The sequence below is a fragment of the Mastomys coucha genome, unplaced genomic scaffold (assembly GCF_008632895.1).
Source record: "Mastomys coucha isolate ucsf_1 unplaced genomic scaffold, UCSF_Mcou_1 pScaffold4, whole genome shotgun sequence".
In the NCBI taxonomy this organism is placed as follows: domain Eukaryota; kingdom Metazoa; phylum Chordata; class Mammalia; order Rodentia; family Muridae; genus Mastomys; species Mastomys coucha.
The window spans coordinates 20,817,650-20,845,430 of NW_022196910.1; the positions used below are offsets into that span (position 1 = coordinate 20,817,650).

At 47.9% G+C, this 27,781-nt stretch overlaps 1 protein-coding gene and 1 long non-coding RNA gene across 3 annotated transcripts in view; one reads left to right on the top strand and one right to left on the bottom strand.

Moving 5' to 3' along the window:
- Positions 1–27,781, bottom strand: part of Elk3 (ETS transcription factor ELK3) — a 59,174-nt gene that overhangs the window by 12,914 nt on the left and 18,479 nt on the right. For both annotated transcript variants that reach the window (XM_031349549.1, XM_031349550.1), the window contains exons 2-3: positions 20,110–20,318; positions 1,918–2,712 (exon numbers count right to left, since the gene is read on the bottom strand). In XM_031349549.1, coding sequence (XP_031205409.1) covers positions 1,918–2,712; positions 20,110–20,316 — 1,002 coding nt within the window. In that variant the 5' untranslated portion in view covers positions 20,317–20,318. The remainder of the gene's footprint in view (positions 1–1,917; positions 2,713–20,109; positions 20,319–27,781) is intronic.
- On the top strand, positions 3,599–4,864 carry LOC116075998. The gene is made up of 2 exons (XR_004112774.1): positions 3,599–3,692; positions 4,650–4,864. It is a non-coding gene; the product is annotated as an uncharacterized LOC116075998 (long non-coding RNA).

Sequence of the window (27,781 nt, forward strand, 5' to 3'; positions counted from 1 at the left end):
CCTCCCTCCCTCCTTCCCTCTCTTCCCCCCCTCTCAAAGCCTAGGCCCCATTTTTGGATTCCCTAATAGTCACTCAATGAAAGTGGCATCCTCTCAGCCTGACCCCCACATGCCTGAGGACACAGGCCCTCTCTCTGTTCCAGAAACCAGGCTTCCCAAGCATTCTCTCTAGGTTTTAGGCCATTCTGGTAGGTTCTATTTCTGGGGATTAACTCTTTGTCCACATGTTAGGATCCCTCTCTCAGGTCAAGGTCCCTCTACTCCTGTCCCCTGCGCTGCCACCCCCAGCCCCACTGAGTTCATAGTATCTAGGACCAATGCCACGGTGGCAATTTTCCTTGAGAGAGACAGGGTTGGTGTCAGCCCCACTCTGCTCAGAGAAGGGGGATGCAGGCTCCTAAAGAACAGAGACAGCAAAACTGGGGATGACGCTGGCCGGACTTTAGACCACGCTCAACCTTACAGTCAGACACCACGGCCCAGACTCCACTCTCCGCCTGGCGGCTCTAACTCTTTGTGACTTGCCTTAGCTGCTATTTGAGAGGCAGGTTCTTGCCTGTTGCCAGGCAGCCTTGCTTTGTTAGGGAATGCTAATTTGGGAGTGCATGTGCCCATTCCAAGCTATCACAGGAGTCCTGGGCCTCTCCTTAGTAATGAGCCTTGCTCCTCCAGTCACTTCACCAAAAATAAGCTGTCACGTGACCCCTGCCTGGGAAGCCTTGCAAAGCAAAGTAGCAAAGAATTGCTGGCCACTGGATTGTCTGCAGGCTCCCTGGATTGTTGTCAGGGTAAGGGCAGCCAGCAAAGACTTTTTAGCTTCAGAGGAGATGGATGCTGGATGCAAAGTGGGTCCAAACTCATTCTTCCTACTTACAGCTTTGGATCCGGGTCAAGGTACTTCACCTCTGAATCCCAGTCACCTCAGCCAGGCAGTTGTAATGGCAACAGTATCCACACGGGGGGGGGGGGGGGGGGGGAAGGCTGCTATGACACAGGTGGCAAGGTGGGTGGTGTGTGGCAGGTGTCTAGCACATGCAAAGAATTTGGTGTCTACTGTTGGGGCTGACAGGGACAGCTATGGCAAGGACAGAGGCAGAGCTGGGAATTCCAGGCCACCTGCAGCAGAATCCCACATGGAGCCTCAAAACTCCAGGGTGATCACGCCTGCCAGTTCGTTGGAGCTGGCTGGGTAGCGGTAGTATGCCCACCGTCCTAATGTATTGTTACTATACAGCATCACCCAGAAAGCAGATGTCTACTCTCGCACTCCTAGGAAGCTGGGGAGGTAGAAGCAGAATCTAGCCCAACACTGCTAACCTCTATCACTAGCGTGCATCTGCTTTGATCTGGGACCACCTAACCTGTCTGCCTTGCAACTGACTGAACTGGACACCACTATGACGCTTCTGAAGGGAAAAAGGCCACCTTTTCCAGGGACTTGTAGCCACTAAGACTTACACCCTCCATGAGTTTTCCCTTCTCTCCCCATGGGACCTGAGCTTCCTCACACCAACCCTGCTTTGGGTGGGGACTTTCCTTCTGCATGTCACCCTTGTGTTTCTTGTTTAAAGGTCAACAGGACCCACGCAGCTTTACACTGACTATCTGTGAGCATGAATTTTCTTATCAGGAAGCACATGGCTTATGAGTGCCTCCAAAAAAAATATGCCTTAAACACTTCCTAAGGCCTAAATGCCCCCTCCAGTGCCATGTCCCCTAGAGGTCTCCCCACCCTCACAGCCTGGTTACTCTGGTCATAAGAAGCAAATATCCCTCTGTTACCAGGATACCAAGCCTTTCCTCGTGTGTGCCTCTCAGCGTACACATGATGTTGGGACACTGGCCAAGGGATCTCTCTCAAGGAGAACAGGGGTGGTTCTCCCAGCTTCCAACTAAGGTCACAGGAATCGTGTTTACCTGTGCGGTGAAGAAGGCTGGAGTGAGGGATCCTGAGGGAAGGGCTGGGCTGTTGAGGGCGATGGAGCCGATGTCGGTGCCGGAGAGCAACAGTTGGGGTGCAGAGATTTCCAAGCCTTTGGGTTTTTTGCCTTTTGGGGGAAGAGATGGAGACCTGGTTTTGGAGCCTGATGACAGATTCAGGGGCTCCAAAGAATCCGAGTCATGGCAGGCTGCCTCCAGGAAGGGGCTTCTATGTTCAGAAGGGAGGGGAGAGCTGGGAGACAGAGATGGGGACCGAGACGAAGAGGGTGACGCAGACGAAACGCTGGCAGCATTTGGCAACATTAAAGAGGAGATCTTGGCTGAGACAGATGAGGCCAGAAAAGCGGATGCCGCCGCGGCCTCAGATGTGGAAGGCAGGGACACCACAGGCCTGGTGATGTGCTTGTCGGTTTTATTGGTCACAAACCTGATCACAGTCCTGACTTCTTCCACAGGGGGGCTGTCATCACATGGCTCCTCCAGCTTCTCTGTCTTGATGGCCTTGAAGGCCTCCGGGGCGTTCTGCAGGGAGTTGATGGTAAAGGACGAGTATAGGCCTGAGTGGATGTATTCGTTGCGGCTCGTGCTTTTGAGGGAGGACAAGCCATGCTTGTGGACCTCTCGGCCTTCCGGGGACACCTTACAGTCGCTGTCCTGCAGCAGGAGGCTCTCCCGGCTGATCTCTACCGCGTGAGGATCCATTTTTAGGATATCCGGGAAAGAGACGAACTTGTACACAAACTTTTGCCCAATCACTTTCTTGATGATGTTCTGTGAATGCAAAAAGAGGCATTTAAAAGGGGTGAGTCAGAGACATGGAAGGAGGGGGGTACTGGAACGACAAATGTTGGTGCAGCCAAAGCACCACCATATTCCTGACGCCCACAGGTGTCTACAAGAAATGACGTCAGGGACCAAAGGCTCACATATACACTCTGGTCCTGTTGACCAGGAGTTGTAGTGAGGCCTCCAGCCTGTGGCAACTTTCTCATCTATTATCTGTGACAATTTTGTAATAGCAAAAACTACCCCTGAGCTAGCGCTTACTGCGGAGCAGGGATGGTTCAGATCTTAGCGTATAGCGTTTGCACAGTAATCCTACAAGCAGGTTTTGTCATTTTTGTTTTGCAATTGGGAGAGAGAGCTGGGAAGATGGCCTAGTGAATAGATCGCAAGCATGAGGCCTGAACTTTGGATCATCAGCACCCCATGTAAAAGGGGCAAAGGGGGTCTCTAGGACAAGCTAGATGTCCAGGATGACTAGGATGGCTAGCTAGATCCTGAATCCATGAGCTCTGGGTTCATTCAGCAAGGCTTCCTGTCTCAGGAAGTAAAGTGGAGTGTATTTAAGGAAGACACCTGATGCCAGTCTTGTGCCTACTCACACACATCATGCATGCATGTGCAACCAAACACCATGTAGCCCACACATTCGTGCATGCTGCATAACACATGCAAAACAAAAAACAAAAATTCTAAGAAGTAGGAGATAAACTTTCAGTACTGCAGTGTCTCACAAGGCCAAGGTGAAGCAAGAAGTGGCAAGGGGGGATTCCCTTCACCCTAACACAGTACTGTCTTACCTGCCTCTAGGAACCGAGAGACTACAATGAAATACTAACAGGCAGGCACTCTGCTGGGAAGCAGCGGAGAAATGCAAGTTACTGCCACCCAGCAACACAGCGTTTTCTTAAGTCAGGCAGCCATCTCTGGCAAGAAAGCCACTGGAGAAAACGAAATCGCCTGCTTGAGTACGTATGGCATTTGGTTCATATTCTTAGTTGCTGGTGTCTACTTCTGGCTCTTCAGTCAAGGCCTCATCCCTCCAGCAGCATCAGGATATAAATGGAAAATGAAAATCCCTATGAAGGCAAAAGTTTTCTCAGAGAGAGTGGGTCTTTTATTATTATTACTATTACTATTATCATTATTATTATTATTATTACTATTACTATATGTAAGTACACTGTAGCTGTCTTCAGATAACACTAGAAGAGGGTGTCAGATCTCATTACAGGTGGTTGCTGGGATTTGAACTCAGGATCTTCAGAAGAGCAGTCAGTGCTCTTACCAGCTCAGCCATCTCACCTGCCAGAGGGAGTGGGTTTTATGTGGAAGGCTATGCTGTTCTTAAGGCTAATTGAGCTGGGGAAGTTGTCCCTGTAGAATCTACCCAGTTTCAGGTCTGTCTGGCACATGCTTGCTGCAGGTCTCACCCTATGGTTGACTCGGAGTCCTGGGTACTCTGGGGAGAAAAAGATGGCTTCCCTCTGGCTCAAAATTCCAGCATTATTCTATGAGAAAGAACCCTGTAGGTTTCCTTACAAACTCTTCCTCCTAAACCTTGTAAAAATCAATCATCTGAGGGAGAAGCCCTTTATGGATTGAGTGCCCTACAAGTCCTGCCATCTGGTGTATAAATCCTATAGCAGCCCCCATGGAGGGAGGAGGGTAGCATCCTTCCACTGCCAAGACAAGCATGGAGCAGGAGCCATAGCCACAGACTGCCAAGATCTCCTGGCACTAAAGCCATGGCCTTCCCATATTTCCACACAGGGGGGAAAGAAAGCACAGTAATACCCCTCCCCCCATAGAGAGATCTCTGCAATTCCTGACCCTCCTTGACTGCTCCTGGCTTGCTCTAACTATGACCATGTTAGGTTTTTGCCTGCTTCCGTATTACATTTCCCCATCCTTTACTACAACAGGACAGAACCTACTTGGCGTGTTACTGAGATTTTCAAGGAGACATTTTACTGGGATTTTACAAGAGGCATGTAAGGAACTCCTACCACATGAGCCCCAGAGAGAGACCCTGTCCAGCAAAGCACACAGGTATGCCTGTACTAAGGAATAGGGCAGACTGATCCTGGTTAAACAATCCCATGACCGCTGTGCTGAGGTTCTGGGCTGCAACTCACACCCCCCCCCCCAAAAAAAATATCCCATAACTCTGGTCCCATGGTGACTCTAGCTGACCTCAGCCCATGCTGGCGAATCTTCAGAGGAATGGGGGAAGCAAAAATGTTCCACCTGCTTCTGGGAGAAGCACCTCTTCTACTGAGAAGAGCACTGGGCCTGGGTAGAGACCGTGCCAGGAGACCCAGCTCCCCACAGGAAAAGACTAAATCAAGGCGTTCAGGGCCTGTATGACCCAAAACCATTCCTGTCACACAGGAGGATTCGCTATGGAGCTTCCTCTGCTAAAACTGCTGGGTCTTTGTAGTTATATCCTATATATTACATTTCATCTTACTTGTAGCTCATAATACTTTCCTGTTTGGCAGAGAACTTTTTTTTTTCTTCTCAACCACTTCGAATACTCCTCTAAACTGAGTGAATTTGTTGAGCCTAAATAATTACCCAGAAGGAACAGATGAACTGTCGCTTCGTCTGTCCAGTCCCACAAACTAATTTCTTTAACGACTGGATCAGAGAGATGATTACTACATTTGTGAGTTAGCTAACCAGTAATTAGGGACTGTTCTAGAAATGACGGTTTTAGGATCTAAAGAGATTGCTCAGTGGTTCAGGGCATAGATTGCTCTCTGAGGAGATCTGGGTTAGATTGCTAGCATCCATGTTGGGTGGCTCACAACTGCCTGTAACCCCAATTCCAGAGGATCTGATGCCCTCTTCTGACTTCCATGGACACCCACACATAGGGAACACACACAGGCACGCAGACCTAAACGGGAAATCTTTGAAAAGCACTTTAAGTCTCTCCTCGAAAAACTGGTTGGGGTTTAAAAGCCAGTCACAGATGGAGAGCTGCTGGGCCCTGACTCGCATGCCTTCCAGCTGACAAAGGACAGGAAACTGTAATCCAGATTTAGAATGGAGTATTACACAACACCAAAAAAGCAGGAAGGACAGAGACATGCTACAACAGGGATAGGAGTCATTGGGCTAAGTGATTTTAAAGACTATATATCGGATCATCTATATGAAATGTATGGGGTGGAAAATACCCATCATAGGCAGGTGTGCTGGCACCTGTAATCCTAGCAGTCTGGAGGCTGAGGTGGAAGGATGGCAGGTTTGAGACCAGCCTGCGCTGCACAGTGAAACTGTCTCAGAAAGCTAAAAAGAAAAAGAAGCCTAGGAAGAGGTAGAAGGAAAGGGGGAGGGAGGGAGGGTGGGGGGAGAGAGAGAGAAGGAGGGAAGGAGGGAGGGAAAGGAAGAGAAAGGAAAGAGACCTTTTAATCAGAATGTAGATTACAGTTACCCAGGTAAATCAGCCATGTACAGGAGACTCTTTGGCAGTAATATTTTCCAAACTCTGGCTCTTACCATCTTTCTACCCCCTCTTCCACCATTTTGTTGTTGTTGTTGTTGTTGTTGAGACTGTCTTATTATATATCTAGTCTGGAACTCACTGTGTAGACTGCACTGGCCTAGAACTCCAGAGAGATCAGCCTGTCTCTGCCTCTTGAGGGCTAGAATTACAGACATGCACCACCACAGCCAGTGCCCCATGGTATATTTAAGCCAAAACCTTCTACATAGATGCCATCTACATAGATACATGCACACCCTGTAATGTCACACCTCCTTTGAGAGCTTCTAGAACTTCTGTTTCACCAGTTTGCCGACTCAGTAAATGCTCACCATGTATGTGTGGAACACGCTTTACTGGGCTGGCACTTCAGTGTTGACCTCAGGCAACATGTCCGACTTTCATGTGCTCAGATTGGCTTCTTAGCCAACTCTCATTTTCTCAATGGGTTTCTCATCCTTCTTAGGTCCAGCTCCCTAATGCTCTATCCTCGGAGGGCTCCCTGGAATTGCAGCCTTTTGCCCTCTGACCTTGCCACACCCCTGCCCTGTGCTCAGCCCAGAGAGATGTAAGTCAGCTGTTCACATAGCCCGGAGGGGAAGCTGTACAGCAGCTTCCTGCACCAGCTGGGGCTTTTCTCAGCCTTGTGCTGGAAGCACAGCTGGGAAAGGGGACAATATCAGAGGACCTTTCCCAGAAATAGCTACATGATACTATTGCAAGGCTATGCTGGGATTAAGTCCTCATCTGTAGAATGGGACTGGCTAACCCACCTGAAGCTTGTAGCCAGGTACCCAATAAATCCACACACGAAAAGCCAGTATCACTTACCAGCTCTACCATTATCATCCTTATTTTCTATCCCCATTTAGCCAGCATTAATCCGTTAGCACTACCTGCTCTTGCCTGGCTGAGTTTAATAGACAATATAAACCTCCTAGATGGCTGTGCTTATTCTAGTTTTGTTTTGTTTTGTTTTGTTTTCACAGTTCTGGGTTAAATGGCCCATGGTTCAGCAGGCAGATTACATCTCATTTGTTTATCTCAACCAAGTAGGGGAAACATGATATTTGATTTAGTTGGACCCAGACAAGAAAGAGATGTGAAGTTTATGTTATAGAATGCTGAACATAGCCAGCATTTGACATTCACCACGAAGAAAACCTCACATGACCCAATTATTAAATTCCTAGGGCGGGGGGGGGGGGTTGGGTGGAACAAGAGCAGTGGCCATCAGGGATCCACTGCTAAACTGAGGAGTCTGACGATTCACAGAGATGGGGAATCACAGCCTGTGGCAGAGACACATCAGGTCCCGTGCAGAGGTACAGACAAGAACCAGACACCGAGACAATGCCAGCTGCTTTGATGGGACACCCTGGCATGAAGCACTGGGACCCTATAATCCCAACCTTAACTAGCCATCAACAACCAACCTGTAAGTGATATGTCACCTAAGAAGAGTGACAGAAAACAAACGTGGACTACTACACATGGCTTGGTGTGGCTTTGTGACTAGCACAGCGAAGATCAGCATTGATGAAGCGGCATTACACGAAATAACACTGGTATGACAGACCTGGATTCAAGTCCTAGCCTTTCTGCTTAGTATAGCCTGGGAACATTATTTAACTTCAGTGGGCCTCAGTTTGCCATCTCTAAAACAGAAAGAAAAAATAGCTCATGAGGCAGTTTGCTCTTAGGGACTTATATGCATCTATACTCTGCTCACAGAGTCATTGAAATAAGACTGGACACAGCTGGATTCTTTGTGGCCAACAGTGAACATTATAACACACTGTTCTATTATTCTGTTATAGGGCAATCAGAATTCCTTAGCTGGTACCTCACACTAAAGCCCATGAGGAAGCCTCACACCACTCAAACGCCCATTTTACAGACGAGGGACCCAAAGCTCTGAGCTGAGTTCCCACAGTCTCCAGCAGCAGGGGTGGCGTGTCTCCAAGTCACTGGCTTCCCAGCCAACACCCTACATAAGTTCATCATCTGAGGTCATGTCCAGACTAGAGGCTGACTCATTCTCCTGACACAGATCCCGAAGGGTCCCCTCTCCAAAGCTAGAAATATAATGCCTACAGGATGCATGCTCAATGTAACCCCTGTCCATTAACCAGCAAACTACCCACAAACCCCAAAAGACACTTATCTATGGAAGTATCCAGGCAAAACAGAACCAGAGTGAGTCCGGTAAGTCTCCAAGTGTTACTGTATGTGAGCAATGTAGGCCCTGCCTCATCTCAGCCTGGGGCCTGTGGGCTGGCAGGGGCTCTAAGCATCGGGTTGGTTTTATTGGAATCAGCTCTAAATGTTTCAGGCAAGGTCCTGTCACATTTGCACCCAAGGAGCACTTCTAAAAGGCTCCTTGACCCCATCCACCTGAGCTACTTTTAACAAGGCAGCCTTCTCTACTCCCACAGTGTGGTTGGACGGTATTCCCCACAAGAACTCATGGCTCCTCAGAAGCTCTGAATGTGGCCTTATTTGGAAATAAGATCTCTGCAGATGGAATAATAGGCCAAGGGATGTTGAGATTCAGGGTAAGCAGGAAGTACAACGACTAGTGTCCTGTAAGAAGAGGACAGGGAGGGCCCCTCAAGAAAGAAAAAAAAATATGTACACGTAAAGACAGAGACGGAGAATGGGAGATACAGCTATGGAGCATCAAGACTGCTGGGAGCCACCAGGGCTTGGGAGGTGGGGTGGTGTCTTCTTTGAAGCCATCCAGTGGCCCAGCTGACACCTCACTTTGGATTTTTGGCTTCCTGGGGGACAATAAAATTCTGCTAATTAGAGCTACCAAGTCTAGGGTTACCTAGACCAGCCTTGGGGGTGTGGGGGGCTTCTTCAAGTTGCCTATGCTGAGCAGGGGCCTCTATGAAGGCCTAGCATGCCTTCTGCACTGGATGTTGGTCTACGCACCAGGCTAGGCAGAGCTGGAACACCCATTGTCTAAATCTTAAGTTTGGAGCACACACACACACACACACACACACACACACGCGCGCATGTGCACACACACCATCCCAAACTTCTAAGAATAACACACCCTAAGTTTGGCTCCGAGTTGGCCTGCTCTACCGGCTGCCAGCCTTAAAGTTTTCTTGTGGTTTGGGTTAAAGATGTCTTTGTTTTCTGGCATTAGTAAACTGCAGTGTGAATCAGCTCACCAAATGTGGCCACTTGGCAGTGGTGGGGCTCGTCAGGCTCGCCTGAGCCACCGTGGCACCCAGAGGGTGCTACAAATGAGGAACATTGCTGGTCTGGCAGGACACCCTTCCCTGGGAGACACAAGCTGAATGTGGAGGGCGTCTTTCTCCCCTGCTCTCTGCAGCTGCTTCTCACTGGGTTCAGCTCTAATTTTACCCTGGCTCCTTTAAACATTCCTCCAAGAGTGTTTGTCCTCGATAAATTGAACCATACGACTGTTCTGCTAGCATAAGCCTTCCTAGGCTGGGTTGGGGAATAATTACAATGGTTCTCCAATTTGAGTGTCCAGCTCTAATGATGCCAGTCATCACGGGGACATTAGGGCCACAGGTGGACAAAAATATACTCCTACCTTGTCTTTGCCGTATGGATATTTGACATTCCATTTTAGAGACAGAGCCTTGGGCTCAGTCTCTGGCCCTGTCCTGGGTTATTTCTTTGTCTATTTGACACAAGCTAGAGTCATCTGGGACAAAGGAACCTTAATTGAGAAAATGCCACCATCAGATTGCCAGTTGAAAATCCGCAGGGCATTTTCTTGATTAATGATTGATGTGGGAGGGCCCAGCCCACTGTGGGCGGTGCCGCCCGTGGGCAGGAAGTCCTGAGTGGTATAGGAAACCAGGCTGAACAAGTCATGGGAAGCAAGGCAGTAGGCAGAACTCCTCCATGGCCTCTGCATCAGCTAGCTCTTGCATCCTGGTTCCTGCCCAGCCTTCCCTTCATGACAGAAATGAACCCTTTTCTCCTCAAGTTGCCTTTAGTCATGGTGCTTTATTACAGCCATCGAAAGTATACTAAGACAAGCACCAAGCAAAAAAGGAAGAAAAATAATAAGAATAAAAATATTCTCTCTCCTTTTGGGATCCTCGCTTGTTAGAGGTACAGACAGTGGGCAGGGCAAGGTGGTTCCTTCGGTTCTTTCCAGTGCTGGCATTTCACAGTGACAGGATTTCCTCCTGTGCTAAGGAAGATGCCTGCAAGCTCCTCGTACATTCTACAGTTCTACAGTTACAAGAAGCTACCACAGCAGGCACTGTGAAAACTAAGTATAGTGGTGTTAAGAAAAACTGCAGGGAGCTGGGCAGTGGTGGCACATGCCTTTAATCCCAACACTTGGGAGGCAGAGGCAGGCAGAATTTCTGAGTTTGAAGCCAGCCTGATCTACAGAGTGAGTTCCAAGACAGCCAAGGCTACACAGAGAAATCCTGTCTCAAAAAGAAAAAAAAAAAGAAAAAAGAAAAAAATGTGGGGGAGGAGTGGAAGTGGGCAGTAAAGTAGATGCAGTGACCGGATCCAGATCTAGGAAGGGGCAGGGAACAGGGAAGGCAGATACCAAGCAGTGACTGGCAAGGCACAGGCAGAGTTCAGCAGCAGATGTGGCCTGAAGCAGGTAGGCAAGTTAGGCAGGGCTAATGAGGAGGCTAAAAGGTAGGAATGTTCAGAACCAGAAGGGGGAGGCCAGACAGTAAGGAGAGTTTGGGCTTTTCCCAGGGCCATTGGGTGGTTACAGTAGTTAAAAAAAAAACAAAAACAAAAACAAAAACAAAAAACCACATAGGAGGAGCATACCTGCCTGTCTCCTCTGTCTCCTTTCTGTCTCTGTCTGTCTGTCTCTATCTCTGTCTCTGTCTCTGTCTCTGTCTCTCTCTCTCTCTCTCTCTCTCTCTCTCTCTCTCTCTCCCCCGCCCACCCCAACGGGGTCTGGCTAACCTCAAACTCACTAAGTACACAAGACTGACTTTAAACTCTGTCTGCTTCATCTCTCCAGCCCTCAGCCTGGCTCCCTTCAGGAAGTGTGCATTCTCTGGGGCAACCAACCAACATCTCTCATTCACAGCTAGCTCAGAGCACCTTACCACATAACACTCAGAGCTCAGAACAATTTTTCCATTGACCACTTGAGCAGTCAACATTGGGGCCTCTCTTTCTCTTGGCCTACATAAGAGATAGTAACCAGCCATATGAAGGAGGAAGACTCTAACCTGGGCCCCCAACAATCTGCACAAACTACACAGCCAAGGTCAAAACCTCTAGGATGAATGCTTAACCCTAAGCAGCTGCTTTATTTTAGGTGTGCCATGTACCTCCCACGTGCCTGCGACTCAGTATCTCTGTCTCTAGAATGGGTCCATCACTGGCCACAAGGCCAGATGCCTTAGGAGTTAACAAATGTTCCATGCCTAGCACAGAGCCTCACACAGCATGCCCCATACACGTGAGTTTCCCTCCTGGCATTACCATCTGGGATAAGAGCTGAGCCTGTGAGGAAAGTGGGAAGAGGCCGCCCAGAGGAGCAGCTGGCGGCTGGTGGGTGGTGGGAGGTGTGATGTGAATGTTGGCGGGTTTTTTCTCAGTTTGTCTACACAATCCCTAAATTTTCCCGCAGCTAAGAGCCCGGAGCAGGAATGCTGGAGCCTGCCAAAGGGGACTCGGTGTGGGCAAGGGCAAGGGCCTGATGCAGCGATTTGGCAGGGCTGTGGAAGCCTCAGCAGCTGAGTACCACGCAGCAGCCCCATGTTAACTGTGCTCCCAAGACTGCCTGCCTCATCTTGTTTCTTAGCAACCACCCTATTTGGAAGAATGTGGAGGGCTTTGGGGACACTGGCTTGGAAGCATATGCAAGACAGGAAGCACCCCCAAATAACGCCTCCAACCCCTCTGCACTCCCACAGCCTGTCACCTCATGCTGGTTGCCATCTCCTGGGACAAGGTGGCCAGCTTAGAAGCCCTCGGTGGGGTATGTAGGGGGCGGGTTCATCTACCAAACAGGTCTCAGGCAGCTTCCAGGGCCCAGTTCATGCAGGGAAGTCCTGGTCACACCCTTGGCCTCTGGACAAGAGCCCAGGTGCCATCTATTGTCCTCCAACACCCTGAGTGCCTGACATGGTACAAGGAGACACCCAGCAGAGTTCTCAGGCTCTCTATACACAGGCCTAAGGCCGGGCAGAAAGGTTCCCAACCATACAGAGCACTGTGACAACAGCCCAGATAGGCATTGGAGGAAGCTCCAGGGTGGGAACACCTGCTGGACTCAGTCTTTCTCCACTCTGAAGACGTATCATTTTATCTTCTCAAAAATTTATTTTGGGGATATTAAAGGATCCCACGAGAGCCAAGGCTTTTCAGCCGAGACAGCTGACTTCAGATACACGTTATTAATACTAACATTTTCTCAGCACGATTGCATACCCCATTTAAAACAAATTACCCAATTAAGCTAAGAAGGTGATGAGGTGATGTGTTCGACTTCCTGGGATTTGGGGCCAGTGACTCTGTCTTGACTGCTCTCCCCCTAATTTCCCTCCAATTAGGTAAAGATCCCTCAGTATCCCTGCAAGGATCAGCTGGGATGTTGCTGTGGAGACGGAAGGACAGTTCATCCCATTGCCAGCTGAGAAGGGAGCTGGCAAAGTTTCCAGGCTCCCCCTGGGAGGAACACTCATTGCCAACAGAGAGACAATAGGTCTGTTGGAAAAGAGTGAGGGATTAAATAAGCTTCCGTGTCTCCTTCTGTAGCAACCCAGGTCGATGTCGTCAGCTTCCCATGAGCAGCTGCACCTGCAGGACTGCCGGGCAGTGACACTTCCCTTCCCTGTCCCTGGGGTGGCTGGAGGGGTAGGCAGGGAGGGGCGCTGCAGGCCTTGGTTCTGATGTCATGATTCAGCCAATCCACTCAGTGTGGACCATGCTTTCTCGGTAACTGGCCAAGAGGATCAGAGTGGTGGCATCGGGGCGTGAAGCCACCAATACCAAGAAGCACTGGTTGCTGTGGGTTTTTATCTTCCAAAAATTCAAATCTAATCATGGTTCCTTCTTGCTTTCTATATTTTACTGGCTCTCTCGAAACAGTGCCAATTGCAAGACTCCATGCTGCTCCACACTTCTCTCCCAGTCTCATCTTAACCTCTTTCCCTAAATAAATGCTCTGCACTTGGAAAGGTCAAACGCTCACACCTCCCATCTGCCCACATGGCTGTTCTCCGCTTGGCACTCCTTCCTAACGCGTCCATCCTGGCACCAACTGGTCAACAAGTATCTTGAGCCCCAGAAATCTTCCCTCTGTCTCTATTCCCCTGCTTCCCTCCTCTGGAAGGCCAGACACCACATCAGTTCTAGCATTTCCATATTTGGGGCATGGGAACAATTTACATGTCTGTCCCCTGCCCCAGAGTTGCCAAACCATGCAAGGAGGGGGAGGAACATTTTCAAAGAAAAGGCTGAGGGACTTGAGGACATGGGAACAGAGGTGACAGAGCAGGATCTTACCCATGTCAAGCTATAAACATCCAAGAGTTGTTAAGTAGTGAATGAATGGAGTTGGGGAGGTGGCTAGGTGCTTAAGAGTACTGACTTTGCTTTTCTAGAGGAATGGGGTTAATTCCCAGCACCTACATGGCAGCTCAAAACCACCTGTAATTCCAGTCCCAGGGACTGACACCCTCTTCTGGGTCCAGGTATGGTATACAGACATACATGCACATCGAACATCCATACTCAGGTGATTTCTTGTGAACCATCTCCTAATGAATAAAGGAACCAACCACTGGGCAAGTAGGCGGGACTTCCGGAAGAGAAGTGTGTGTGTGTGTGGGGGGGGGGGTGGACGGGGACAGCGAGAGGTCAAAATGTAGCTACTAGTGTCTCCTGGTTTAGATAGTGAATCTGCCAGGATTCGCCACTAGAGGATTTAGAGTTAATAAGGCTTACAAGATTGGGATTCTAGTTGATGCACCCAGCAATTGAGTTACCATTGATTCTGAACTAAGTTTGTGTGGTGTTTTCCTTCACGTGAAGGCTCAACTAGCTGGGTTCCCGAGAGAATGGTACAGTGACAAAAGGGTGGGTTTGCCAGAAATGCACCGCAAAAGGCCATGGGAGTTTTGAAGCATGGGGCTGGCGTAACGACCTGCCAGTGGGAACTTAGTGAGCTGGGTGGAGAGATTTCAGAGCTGAGTCAGAGAGTCTCCATGAGATGAGAACAGGCCGGCCATTGCCTGCCAGTGCATGGCTGGCCCGCCCGCTGGTGTCTTGCTACTTAAAGCGTGGAATGGTGCAATTTTTAAATATTTCCCACCACAGGGGAAGACCTCTAAATAACCAGCCTCTGTCACCCAACACATTAAGATTCACAAACATGAACGGTAAAATGGCGTGCATTCCTGAGCATGTACACTACAGAGGCTAACCCTGCTGAGTATCAAGCATGCATCCTCCTGTGATCCAGGAAGGGGAGGTGCTGCTAAAACTGTGCTCCATGGTAGTGGAAGTAAAACAGCTGCCCTCCAACCTCCTTGGTCCTGAATCTAAAATCTTGATTCTAAAGGGCACCAGGAGATAGATAAACCATGGTCATCCCATCTAAGTGCACAGGGGGAGTGTGCTGGCTCTGACCCAGAGGGACAGGAAGGGTGAATGTTCACAACAGCCTGTGTAGAAAAAGTTAACTGGCAAAAGTTGCTGGCCACTCTCGGACATTACACAGCAGGACAAAGGGGGCCCATCTTCCCATCTCCACATTCCCACTCCAAAAGTTGGTACATAGGTTGATTTTCCTTCTCTGCATTCGCCCAAAGTTTTAAAACTAATGGTAGAGAAACAATGATCACCCACATTATGACTCTGGCTAAGGCTTCATCCTATCTATCAAGTAGTGGGCACTGTGTCAAAGGGGTACAGGTACCCGAGACTATTCACCATAGACCCTTGAATTGATTCTGTCGCCATCCTCAGTGTACATAAATAGAAGAGTGTACTTGCCTAGCATGTGAGGGCTCTGGACCCAATCCTCAGTTCGCAGAAAAAACTAGAGTGTGGGGATGCTGGAGAGATGGCCCAGTCAGTAAAGTGCTTCTGATGTCAGCAAGAGGACCGACCTTAGGTCTGATCTCCGGTGTGTGTTTGTAATCTCAGTGCTGGGGAGGAAGAGTCAGAAGGATCCCTGATGCTCACTGAGAGAGACCCTCACTCAAAAAGTACAGTGGAGACCTGACGTTGATCTCTGCCTTCTATATGCAACCACACACATGTGCACACAAAAATGAACATATACAAACATATTCAACAAATACATAAATTTTCAAAGGAGGCTAAGGCCCACAGAGATTGCTTCTCCCACAGCTGGATTCTAACCCAAACATCTAATCCAAAGGCCTAGATGCCTAACCATGCCCACCTGTTACAATCTGTGGGCTAGAGGGTACTTGTTTTGAAGGACACTGAGTAAATCCCTTCACCCTGCCAGATATCATGAACACAAAGTATTCCTCAGTGTCTTGTTGTATAGTTGTTGGGTTTTTTTTAACACATTTCTCCTCTGCCCACTTTTAATATGCTGGAACAAGCTAAAAATACAACATATACCATATAAAAATAATGCTCTTCACAGGCTTGTCTGTTCTGGCAGAGAAACTTCCCTATTAGGACAAACCAAAAGATGCGCATTTTCAGCCGCCAGGAAAAGGACACATGCTAGAGAAGGCCAGGGAAGACAACAGACAAAATTACCATGGCTTACAGAGCGAGACAGCCACAGAGCTATCCCACTCACAGGCTGAGTGTGAGGGAGGAGGGGGAAGCAGAGGTGTTGATGACTGTCACACTGAGAAGCAGCAGGAACCAGCCTGGATCTGCCTAGGAAACAGAGCAGGACAGGGCATATCACACCCAGACCCACGCGACCCAAGGGCTTCATATCCATAGAGGCTCTGAGCCAAGCTGCCCTAACAGTGAGAGGACGGACATCTATGTTGACTATGATTGCCAGCCTAATGTTGTTGGAGTTAAACTAGTTTAAACCAGTTTGATCGATGCAGCGAACCAGAGTGCAGCTGGTGAAGCTGGAAGTGTTGGCCAAAAAAAAGGTGAAATAAATGATCTTAATGCTGCAGTGGCAGCTTTCTTCCTGAGTTTGCCTCTTGGCTTGTCTGTTCCTCCCTTCAGCCTTGGCTCTTCTGTTCCTCCCTTCTCTCTTCCCTTTTACCATCCTCCCCTTCTCTTCCCTCCTCCCCCTCTTCTTTCCTTTTCTGACTGCATTGAGACTCTGCCATTGGCCATGGCTAGAGTGTGTCCCCAGAGCTCCCAAGTCCACAGTGCTGCAATGCTGCATCTTTTAGAGTTGGGGACTGTGTCATGTGATCATGTGTTATGTCACTGAGGGTGTGGGAGAGATGCACTTGCAGGGATGGATCTTCTGAGACTGGGTTGTTATAAAAGAGTGAGCCCCACCTCAGTCTCCTCGCGCATGCTCCTGCCATGATGCCATCCTCCTGTTATGACACTGCCCCGCCGCCAAGGGGACCCTTACCAGAGCCACTGCTATGCTTCTCAATCTCCACAACTCCTTTCTTTATACACCTTTCCTGGTGTGTTTTGTAATAGCAGGCAAATGTGGAGTCTACAGTGACATCTGTTTGGATTTGTTTCAGTATTAAAACACTTGATAATAAAAACTCCTGAGCTTAGAACAGCATATGGGCAGCCTATCTGATCTCAGAGGTTCCAAGGCAGAAGTGAAGGTTTGTATCTTAAGGAACAGCACAGGGCAGGTGGGTCCCTGGGCCCTGGGCCCTGGCACCTTCTGGCTGCATAGGCTTGAATGGTCTCTCAACCAAATCTGAATGTTCCACTTTGTATAGGAGGACTGGTGCAGAACCTGTCCTAATGGGAGTGTCATCTAGTTTAAAAGAGACAACAGAAAGTGCCCAGGACAGGGCCCTAGACTTCTAACAGACCAACAGCTATGAAACTACTTTAAAAAAAAAAAGTGTCTGTGTGCATGCATGTATTTGTGTATATATGAATTATACTTGTGCCTAGGTGTGTATGTTTGTGTGTATGTATATTATACTTGCATATACATATGTTTGTGTGCATATGTGTATACTTGTCAGTGTATGTGAACTGTACATATGTAGGTATGCTGAGTATGTATATTGTACTTCTGTGTATATGTGTGTGCTTGTGTGTATGCATATATATGTGACCATGTATGCATTCACATGTGGATGTGTATCTGCATGTGTGTGTATGTGAGAGTGTGGGGGGGGTGGAGGCCAGAGGACTTCTTAAGAATACTTTTATTTTTATTTTTTTTAAAGATTTATTTATTTATTTTACGTGTATGAGTACACTGTAGCTGTACAGATGGCCGTGAGCTATCATGTATGTGGCTGCTGAGAATTGAACTCAGGACCTCTGCCGGCCCACTTGCTCCGGTGTAATTCACTGTAGCTGTCTTCAGACGCACCAGAAGACAGCATCAGATCTCTTTACGGGTGGTTGTGAGCCACCATGTGGTTGCTGGGATCCGAACTCAGGACCTTTGGAAGAGCAGTCAGTGCTCTTACCCGCTGAGCCATCTCTCCGGCCCAAGAATACTTTTGTGATAGGAACATCCTTTGTGGTAGGCCTGGAGCTCACCTATTAGGCTAGGCTAGCTGGTCAGTAGCCCTAAGGATCTACCTATCTCTGCCTTCTCAGAGCTGGAATTACCATCGTGAATAATCATGAACTATCATGCTCAGCATTTCTCCAGGGGTTCCATGAGATCAGGGCTCTCTACTTGTGGGGGAGGCACTTCACTGTTCATCTCTCCAACCTGAAACTACTCACTCTAGAGAGCACATGCTTGTCTAAACAAAGGCTGTCGGCCACTAATCATCAATCCCCAGCCCAGGACACAGATCCCTTCATGCTGATGGGACAAGCGCTCAGGTTCAATGCCCAGGACTTGAGGAGGTGACTCGAGTCCCAGGCACAGAGGCAAGCCCTCTTTTCTTTGACACCTTGATTTAAAATAACAGGAAGGCCAAGTTTCCGGGCTCTCTGCCAGCAGGCAAGGCAGACTGTTTTCCTGCAGGGCCCCCAATTCTCGTGGCAGAGCACCGAACTTGGGAAAAAATGCAAAGCAAGACGCCATCTGCTTGGCTTCCGGACAGTGCAATTAGCTGAGAAGTGCCTTTACAGCTTCATAGAACTGCATTAAGTCAGGATTAATTAATTGCTGCATTAATGGGAAGCACCTTTAGCACTCCAATGACATAATCACATGCAATTAGGAGCATAGAAAGGAGCCCTTTATAATTAATGACGTCTTCACTTCCTGAAACGTGTAATCCTTCTGTCCTCTAATTCCAAAGAGGTTTGCAGACAGACGGCACTAAATATAGATCTGGAACCAATATTTAAATCACTTTAAAATTCACCTTTCCGTAAGAGTAGTGAACCCAGAACAAAAGCTCACTTCGGTTTCTAGGATTCTAAGCCTTTTTGTCCATCAGGTTAAACAGTCAGCAAGCATGGGTTCAAACAGAAATGGACAATAATTATGGGTCTGATATATTTATTCTAAATAGAACAAATTTTGGCCTACCAAGCATACTAACTAATTTGTAAGGCATGAATTGAATTCATGCCAATTGTCCTTGCTGTGGTTCGCCTTTAAAAGCACTCTGGGAGCTGGAGAGAGAGCTTAACAGCTAAGAGTACCGGCTGCTCCTCCAGAAGACCCAGTTCCATTCCCAGCTCATACATGGCAGCTCACAACTGCTCTAATTCCAGTCTAAGGAGAATCCAATGTCCTCTTCTTGCCTCCATGGGTGCTACATTCATGTTACACATACACATGCAAGTCAAACACCCATATACATAAAACATTTTAGTTATAGCACTCGGTTCCTCACTTCCATGATGTAAAAAATGAGACTGGCTTTGCTCCTAATTGGAGAAGTTACTAACAAGGCAAATGTCACACGGCAAGCACAGATCTAAGAACTCAGCGTGCAGTAGCTCGGTGAATCCACACGGAGACCCTGACTGTGGAATTGCTATGCTTCCCACTTCACACACAGGGATGCTGAGGTGCCAGATCCATGGCAGTAATGGTGTCCAGGGCTGGAAGTGTAACTCAGTGTTAGAGAACTTGCCTAGCATGCACAAGGCCCCAGGACACAATCCCCAGCACACGGGAGGTAAAATAGAGCCCCCCTGAGCTACCATTGCCCTGGAAAGGCCCTCTGACCGAACTCCTGACCAGAAAGAACAGACTTTGCAGACTGTAATTCTTTTTTGTTTGCTGGTTTTGTTTTTTTGGTTTTTTTGTTTTTCTTTCAAGCTTTTAGGGTTTCTCAATGTAGCCCTGGCCATCCTGGAACTCATTCTACAGACCAGTCTGATCTTGAACTCAGAGTGCCACTTGCCTCTGCCTCCAGAGAGCTGGAATTAAAGGCGTGTACCACCGTGCCTGGCTCAGACTGTCATTCTTCTTTTTTTTTTTTTTTTTTTTTTTTTTTTTTTTGGTTTTTTGAGACAGGGTTACTCTGTATAGCCCTGGCTATCCTGGCACTCATTCTGTAGACCAGGCTGGTCTCGAATTCAGAAATCCACCTGCCTCTGCCTCCCAAGTGCTGGGATTAAAGGCGTGTGCCACCACCACCCGGCCAGACTGTAATCCTTATTGTCCTGGGTTCCAGAGATTAAATTCAGATCCTGTGCCTACAGGGCAAGCGCTTCACTGAGTTGCCTCCTAGTCACCACTTCTGTTTTCTGACTGGATGCACAGCACAGGCTCATCTGCCCTCCTCAATGAACTAAGAGAAGAGACCACACACACCCCCAACCCACCCCCCACCCCCACCCCATGATGCCAAGGCTTGCTTTACCTTGTCGTAATAGTATCTCAGCGCTCTGCTCAGCTTGTCGTAGTTCATGTTTGTCTTGTTCTTGCGGAGGCCCCACAGCTTGGCCACTTCTTCCGCCTTGAGGAGCTTGAACTCGCCATCGTTAGATGTCCAACAGATGAGGTGCTCATGTTTCTGGTCCAGCAGCAAGTGCAAAAGGAACTGCCACAGCGTGATTGCACTCTCCATACCTGGGAGGGGAGCAGGAGGCAGGCAGGTCAGAGCTCAGGCCTGCAGGTCAGGGGCTGTACAGGGCTCTACTCCACAGCTCTGCTCCAAGAGCGAGTACCTTCCACCCCATCATACACACAGGCTTTCTGGTTGCACAGGTTACAAGCAGCCTTGATCCAGGAACACAATGACAGTGCCCCGGGGTCGAAATTCGCCACTCACAAATGAGCAGAGATTACCCTGTGCTGGGAGCTCCACAGAATAAACTGACTAAAGGAATGAACACCTGTGTTGCACATTCCCATTGGCTAGCTTCATCTATTCCTGCCCATTACATCCACTGCATCTTGGTCAGTCACACTTGCTGAAGTGTGGCCATGAGTGCCTGCTAGGGTCAAGTGAGGTCACACAGGGGCCTGGGGTCATGAAACCATAGATAGCATCCCTTGGTTGAATTGTCCTCTCACCCTATATAGCCAGCCCTGCTCTGCAGGGAAGGGAACTCAGTTACTCTTTGCACTGTCAGTGATCTCAGAACCCAGGACAGTGCTTGCATAGAGCAGATTTCCAGTTAGCAGATGCTGGTTAAAGGATCAGTTGTTGCCAATTGAAGAGGCCTTCAATTTTCCAAGCACGTGTGATGTAGTCCCCCAAGCCCCACAGTCTCAAGCACACCAGCAGGAAGTGTTTTTCTCACCAGGAGAAGACATACCATAGAACAATGTTAGCCTTCATCTTTGCCTGTAGCATGAACTCTGCTATTCCTTCCTCCTAACATGTTGCTCGCTACTTCTTAGATCCTGGTGGACTCTGCTCATCCATACAGATGCAGTTCAGGTGGGATCACTGGTCTGTCATGATCTGAATTTTGATCACTTGTGTATATCCATAAGAAATTACCCCTTTGTTCTATTACACTTATTTACTGAGTGTGTGTGCACTCATACAAAGCACGGCTTGTGCATGAAGGTCCGAGGACACCTTGCAGTCATCCATTCTTTTCTTCCATTGAGTCCTGGGGATTGAACTCAGGGAATCAGATTTGCTGGCAGGCACCTTTAGACCCACCAAACCAGCTTGCCAGCCTTACCCATTTATTTTACTAACATCCATGTAACTAGGAAAAGCCTTCCTACAGGTTAGATGGTGAGAGCGAACACTGTGGGTGTTTGGATCTGGGCAAATGGAGCTGAGATTTGGAGGTCGAGTAGAGGAACCTCAGCAAAGATCTCAAGGTGGGGTTTGGGGTTCGATGTCAAGACACAAAAAAGCCAAGCCTTGAGGTAGAGACAAGCCTGACAGGATGAGGAAACCCCTTCTATGGCAAGGAGACATTGGGGTCTGTTTGGGACAGCCCAGGGTGACAATGAAGACAGTGAGGAAGATGCCTGGAAGACAGGACAATGGCCATGAGGAGAGTTTTCTACAGTGAGTCTCCCTCAGTGCCTGTTCTCACTGCTCTTCATAGAGCAGCTTCTAGGGGCCCTAGGAGCCAGAGACAGGCAGGCCAGCCAATTCTCCTCTGATAGACCTCAAACTGCCTGACATCTTTCTGCACCTTCAGGTAGGTCCCATGAGGCAGGAGTATTGCTCAGTGGTGAGTGCTTGGCCAGCGTGGACCCTGGGTTCCATCCACCACATCACCAAAAGAAGCAGCATTAGGATTCTGACAGCAACTCCCCATTACAGTATGAAAGCCCCCAGTTACCCCCTAACAAGCATTCACTTCCTGCTTCCTCACAGGCCCAGCCAGAAGAAAGAATCCTATTGTTCCTCTGAGCACATGGTGGATGCCACCTGGGTGTCTCTGTTAAAGAAAATCCAGACTAAGAACTTGCTACAAAAACCCACTGGGTGATTTATTTAAAACGCTTTAAAGAGGGTATCCGTAAAGAGATCACCTTCCACCACAGAGGTCTCTGGGTCTGTAAGCGTCAGCCCTGGTACTGCTGACTTCAAACCACACCAGCAACTCCTGAGCACTGAAAGAGCTCCTGGCAGGATGCACAAGCATTATGGCTCCAGCTCCTAATGAACTTGAATAAGCCACACACACTTCAAAATCATACGTGTCTCCAGCCAAACCTTCTGGCAATGAGTTTTTAAGATATCTTTGAAATTTAGTGGTCAACTCCGAGGAGCCTTCCTGGAGGAGAGGCAGAGAGATGCCAGCCAGTTTGGAGTTCTACAGAGAGGGAAATGCTCAGCCTGCCTCTCTCTTCCCAGCTTCACTCCTTTAAGGGGCCAGGCAGCACCACACTGAGGCAAGTCCCTATATCCTCAGTACACCGAGAGTTGGGCTTAGCTATGTATCCTGATCTAGTCAGTGAAATACTGGGTTGAAGTAATGAGATGCATAGGATTGACCTCAATTTTATCAAAGCCTGACACAGGTTCAGTCTGAAAAAGCAGAAGTAAAATAAATGCCACAGTGAGCCAAGGACCGTTTGTTACAAAGCATCACAACAGCTAAAGCTGACGGCTACAACATCACACATTTGTTCCTCCCTTCACTGGGATGCCCTTGGGAGCTCAAGGAGGCATGAAAGGGCAGAAAGAGAACAGGCCTTCAGTGGGGATGGGGCACCCAGCTTCAGGACCTCCCACAGTTCTGGAATAGAGGAAACGAACCCACAGAAGATCAAGGAGAGGTGACCTCAGAGTCACCCAACAACTCTTAGGACAGAGGCCAGTCTGTGAGGTAACAAGCTGCAGCACGGATCACTCCGTGCTGTGAGCAACGGTGCTCCCTGGAGGCGACTGAGGGCCCAGGCTTCATGTGTGGAAAGCGTCCCACCCAGCACAGACTTGCTCTTCTTCCAAGCTCCTGCCAGCCACTGCTCTGCCCTCCTCAATGCCCCAGTTTTGATGACTGAGTCACACAAAGTTCTACTTTGTGTTGGAAGCCCAAGCAACACATTACTCAGTGGTGAATATCGGACATACTTCTCTCTTAGCCAGCTCACAGTCCCACGGTAGAAGCCATCCAGTGAGAGGGGTGTGTCATAGAAGCATAAGGTGGTTCTGAACCCCTGCCCCCCTGCATCAAGTGGTATTACATAGAGCCTGGAGCCAAGACTAGGCTCAGGAGGGCCATTAGCGGAGAACTTGTCTCCTCCCCTTAAGGGCACTCGCTATGCTTCTTTGACTCCATTTCTACTGCTCATTTTAATCATGGCCGCATCAAGTTTTGTAACTTGCAGTTGTTTTCATATACAACCATCCAGCATGCCACCCCACCTCCATCCCCAATACCTGTCAATACCTGTCATTTAGAAAGTCCAGAAAGAGAAAAGTAATGAATGACTCATGTACCTAAGAACCATGACTGCTGTACTTAACTCAGTTTATTGTGGGACCTTCCAGGAGGAAGAATTCACAAAAGCTTTGCAACCTGGGCAGGTTGTGGGCTCCTATCGCAGTGAGTGTTTATATGGCTACATGGTATCTATGAGACTATCATATTGTAACACCGTATTGATACAATGTCCTGGTAGCAGAGCCGGCTTTAAGTTACAATGTGTCATCAGCTGACATTCATTTGGCTGGATGCCCAGACCTGCTAGCTTCCAAAGACTAGAACACTTGAAAGCAATGCTAGAAATGTGACAAATGCACCCACATCCATTTCCCGGTGGTCTGGGCTTTTAAATGTTCTCCCCACCCACTTTGGGTTTTGTTGGTTCAGGATGTGTCAGCATGCACAAAAGGCACCCATAAAATCAGGATGGTGGGTTCTTTCCTCTCTTTATTTTTGGAGCCTCAGACTTCCTAAGATAAACAACAGACTGGTGAAGTATAGGTTCCTAGAACAGAACTTGCTCCCCTAGCTGTGTACATTGGCTTCTATTGTCAACACCCCCTTCATCCAGTTCTCCCACCCTCCCAGCCCCTAGTATTGACTACACTCAAAGTCACTTTTTTGAAGCATCCACATATTGATGAGAACACACAATACACTCTGTTTGTTGGTTTGCTAATTAGGTTATGCTTTTCTTGCCCTACCCAGATCTTGTTTTGAATAAGTGGGGTTTTAGCGGGTATTTTAATGCCATCCTTTGAAAAATTATTATGAGGGGAGGGGCATATGCACATCGTAGCCTAGGAGCACATGAATGGAAGTCAGAAGAAAGCTGCATGTAGTTGGTTCTCAGGGATGAAACTCAGTTCTCCAGTCTTGCCCACAAGCACACTGTCTGCTAGACTGTTACCAGGTTGAGTCTCATCATACAGAGACTGTAAATGTTTATGTACCAAATGTACTAATGTTGCTGATTTGCTTGTACACAGTACACAAGTATCAAAACATCACATCACACCTCATAAATACATACAATTACCATGTCAATTAAATGATTAAAATAAAATAAAATAGCTCATCAGATCTGAAAACCCTCCTTCAAAGAGGCAGGAAGCAGACTGATAGACAGGCCATGTTGACAGCGTATCTTTCTTTACTACACTTTTTACTGTCTGTCTTCCTTCCATGGAAAAGGCAAAGCTGGGTACAAAAGGCTCAGGACAGGCAGCTCTTGAAGGATGATAGGAAATTCAGAAGCAAAAGCCAATCCTCTCCCAGCCTATTCAAATTAACAGCTAGCTTCACACGTGGCAGATGATGTTTGCTGAAACCTGTCCACATCTCACAAAACAAAACAAGACAGGGCTAGCAAGACAGCAAGGCAGATAAAGGCACTTTTCTCAACAGCCTGGCATCCTGATTTCTAGTCTCAAGATCCACATAGTGAAAGGAAAGAATCAACTCCAACAAACGGCCCTCTGACCTCCACATGTATAAGATGTGATCCCAGATACATATGTGATCATGCAGGCGCACACACACACACAGAGAGATCAAGAATAAATAAATGTATTTAAAAAGGCAAAATAAATTAAAAGCTATGATACTGAATACATCAATGTAGGTTTTTAAAAAGGTATATAATATATAGTATAGTATTATATATTATACTATAACCAACTGGAAATACCTACATTCTCTAGCTCTTACTTTCTTTGCTTTGCCCCCCCCCATATATATCTTATGCCAAGATGCTGTCTAGCTATTTGGAATACATCAGTACACAAAAGGACTTACGTCTGTATTGAGCTCACATGTCAGTGGAAGAGACAGGCTGTGAACAACAAAATGTGTGATGAATTAAGTTATAGTGTGTTGGAAGATGGGGGTTATTGAAAGTCACTGAAGCTAACAAGGGGACAGGAGGAGCAGGCTGTACTTGGAGATTTGGGCATGGGTGCAGGGGTACAGGAGTGCAGGGGTGCAGGGGTCAGAGAAGGCCTTACAGTGAAAATGAAGAAACTTCTTTGTTTAAAAATGGAATTTTCAAACAAGGATAAAAATCACAGTTGCCGGACGGATCTACAATGAAGACAGGCCAAAGATATTCCTCTACTCACTACTGTCTATTAAGTCTATTGTCTGCTTACTTTGTCTGTTAAGACAGAGGAACTAGGTAGATTTTTATAATGACATCAAAAATCTGAATAATGGGGCATTTACAGATGAGGAATAATGAAATGAATAAGCAAATGAAGACAAAAAAAAAAAAGAGAGAGTGGGAGGGAAACAAAGAAGCACTGTATGTGCTGAGTATCTAGGGACAAGAATTAGTTCACAGCCAGCCCTCTATAATGAGCAAAGCTGTAAATTAGCTTCCATAAAAATCAGAATTCCACCAGCCAGAAGGGTCTTCCCCAGATCCTAGCTGCTGCCCAGCTTGACTGGAGCAGGGTTCTTTTCTACACCTCTAAGGAGTGCCTGTGCCACCGAGAAGGCTACTTGGCAGGTGAGAAGATTCTCGAGCATCGTGGGGTTCATCTCTGAGCATCTGCCCTGCCTGCCTGTAGGATTTTAGGGGTGTCATTCACCTTTCTCTACACATATGTCCTCACAGGTGAAGTGATGGTGGCAGTGGCTTTAATGGGGGATGGTGGTAGAATGGAGGATAAAAAATCCCGGCCTTGCAGGGTTATTATTGAATATTACAAAGTCGCTAATAAACTACATCTGGGACAGCGCTAGTACTACTTAAACACTAGCTGCTGTTCCTTCTTAAACAAGGAAAGCTCTTGACAGATGCTGCTATGACATCAGATGGCCCCCCCTCCCTCCCTCCCCCCAAGCTCAAAGGCATCATTCAGATGTACTGTGGTCTTTGTCATTAGGCAATGGCTTCAATACAGTCAACGTCCAGGTGAACGTTGAACGACATTGTGTGTGTCAGCTTACAAGGTGACTGGGAATGTAACTGTATACATTGTTAGGACTATTGTCTGATATCCTTACAAGCAACATAGCGCCTATCCTTCCCAGCTAGCATAAGACAATAATTCCAGAGGCCTCCAACTTGGGCAGGTCAGCAGAGAGCGACCCCTGCTGTTCACGCTGCCCCGGGCATGCTTTTGCTCCCATGGATCTTGTGTTCCAGGAGAAGGCCAGGGAGTCAAGTGGATGAGAGCTGTTGAGTTGGGTGGAGGAGGATCTAGAATAACAAGTCTCTGTCTGTGGATGACATAACCCAAGCCAGCTGGTTAGGGCAACAGACAGAGCAAAGAGGTGGAAGGGGACCACTGGCACTATGGAGGAGGAACATTTTCATATACTCCAAGTATATGAAATATGAAGTATCTTCTGCCTCTGTGTTTTCAATGCTCAGCTTTTTACAAATGTAAACCTGAGATATTTTGTTGTTGTTGTTGTTGTTCCTAATCTTCTCTCTTGAAAAACAAAAACAAAAACAAAAAACCAGAGGACAGAACCACAAAGTGAAAGATGCTGTAGATGGAACAGACTGGCTGCTCTTGCTATCATCCCACACACACTAAGAGACTGCCTACTTGAGAAGTGGTCTTTGGACTTCCAGAGGTCCCATCTCCCTGGCATCCTCCCCTCTGAAAAACTCTGGTTTTCTTGTTGGAGGACATGCTACCTTCTATCGGCCACACGGTGGCGCCAGATGTCCTCCTCTGAGTTGGCTGCAAACTCCTAGCCCAGAGCCAGAGACCTAAACTGCTTCTTAGAAATCTAAAACTTCACTTGCTTGTTTTTTTTGTTTTTTCTCCCTACTGACTCACACCTGACGCTTCTCTTTGCACATTATCAGCTTTGCTTCTGGGGTTGCACAGAAGTAGCAGCTAAACAGGTAAAAGGACCTTCTGATTTTCTCTCTTCCTGCTTTGCTTTGTGACAGGATCTCGATGTAGCCCTAGCTATGTAGCCCTAGCTATGTAGCCCTAACTGTCCTGGAACACCCTAGATAGATGGGGCTGACAGACTGGGTACCCACAGAGGTCCACCTGCTTCTACCTCCTGAGTGCTGGGATTAAAGGTGTGTGCCACCACACCCACTGACTGAAAACAAGGGATATTGCTGTGTGAAGGACACACAGAGGAGATGCACAGTAAGCATGCTGTCTTTTTTGCTAAAATGTGTGTGGATCCAAAAACGAGAAAAAAAAA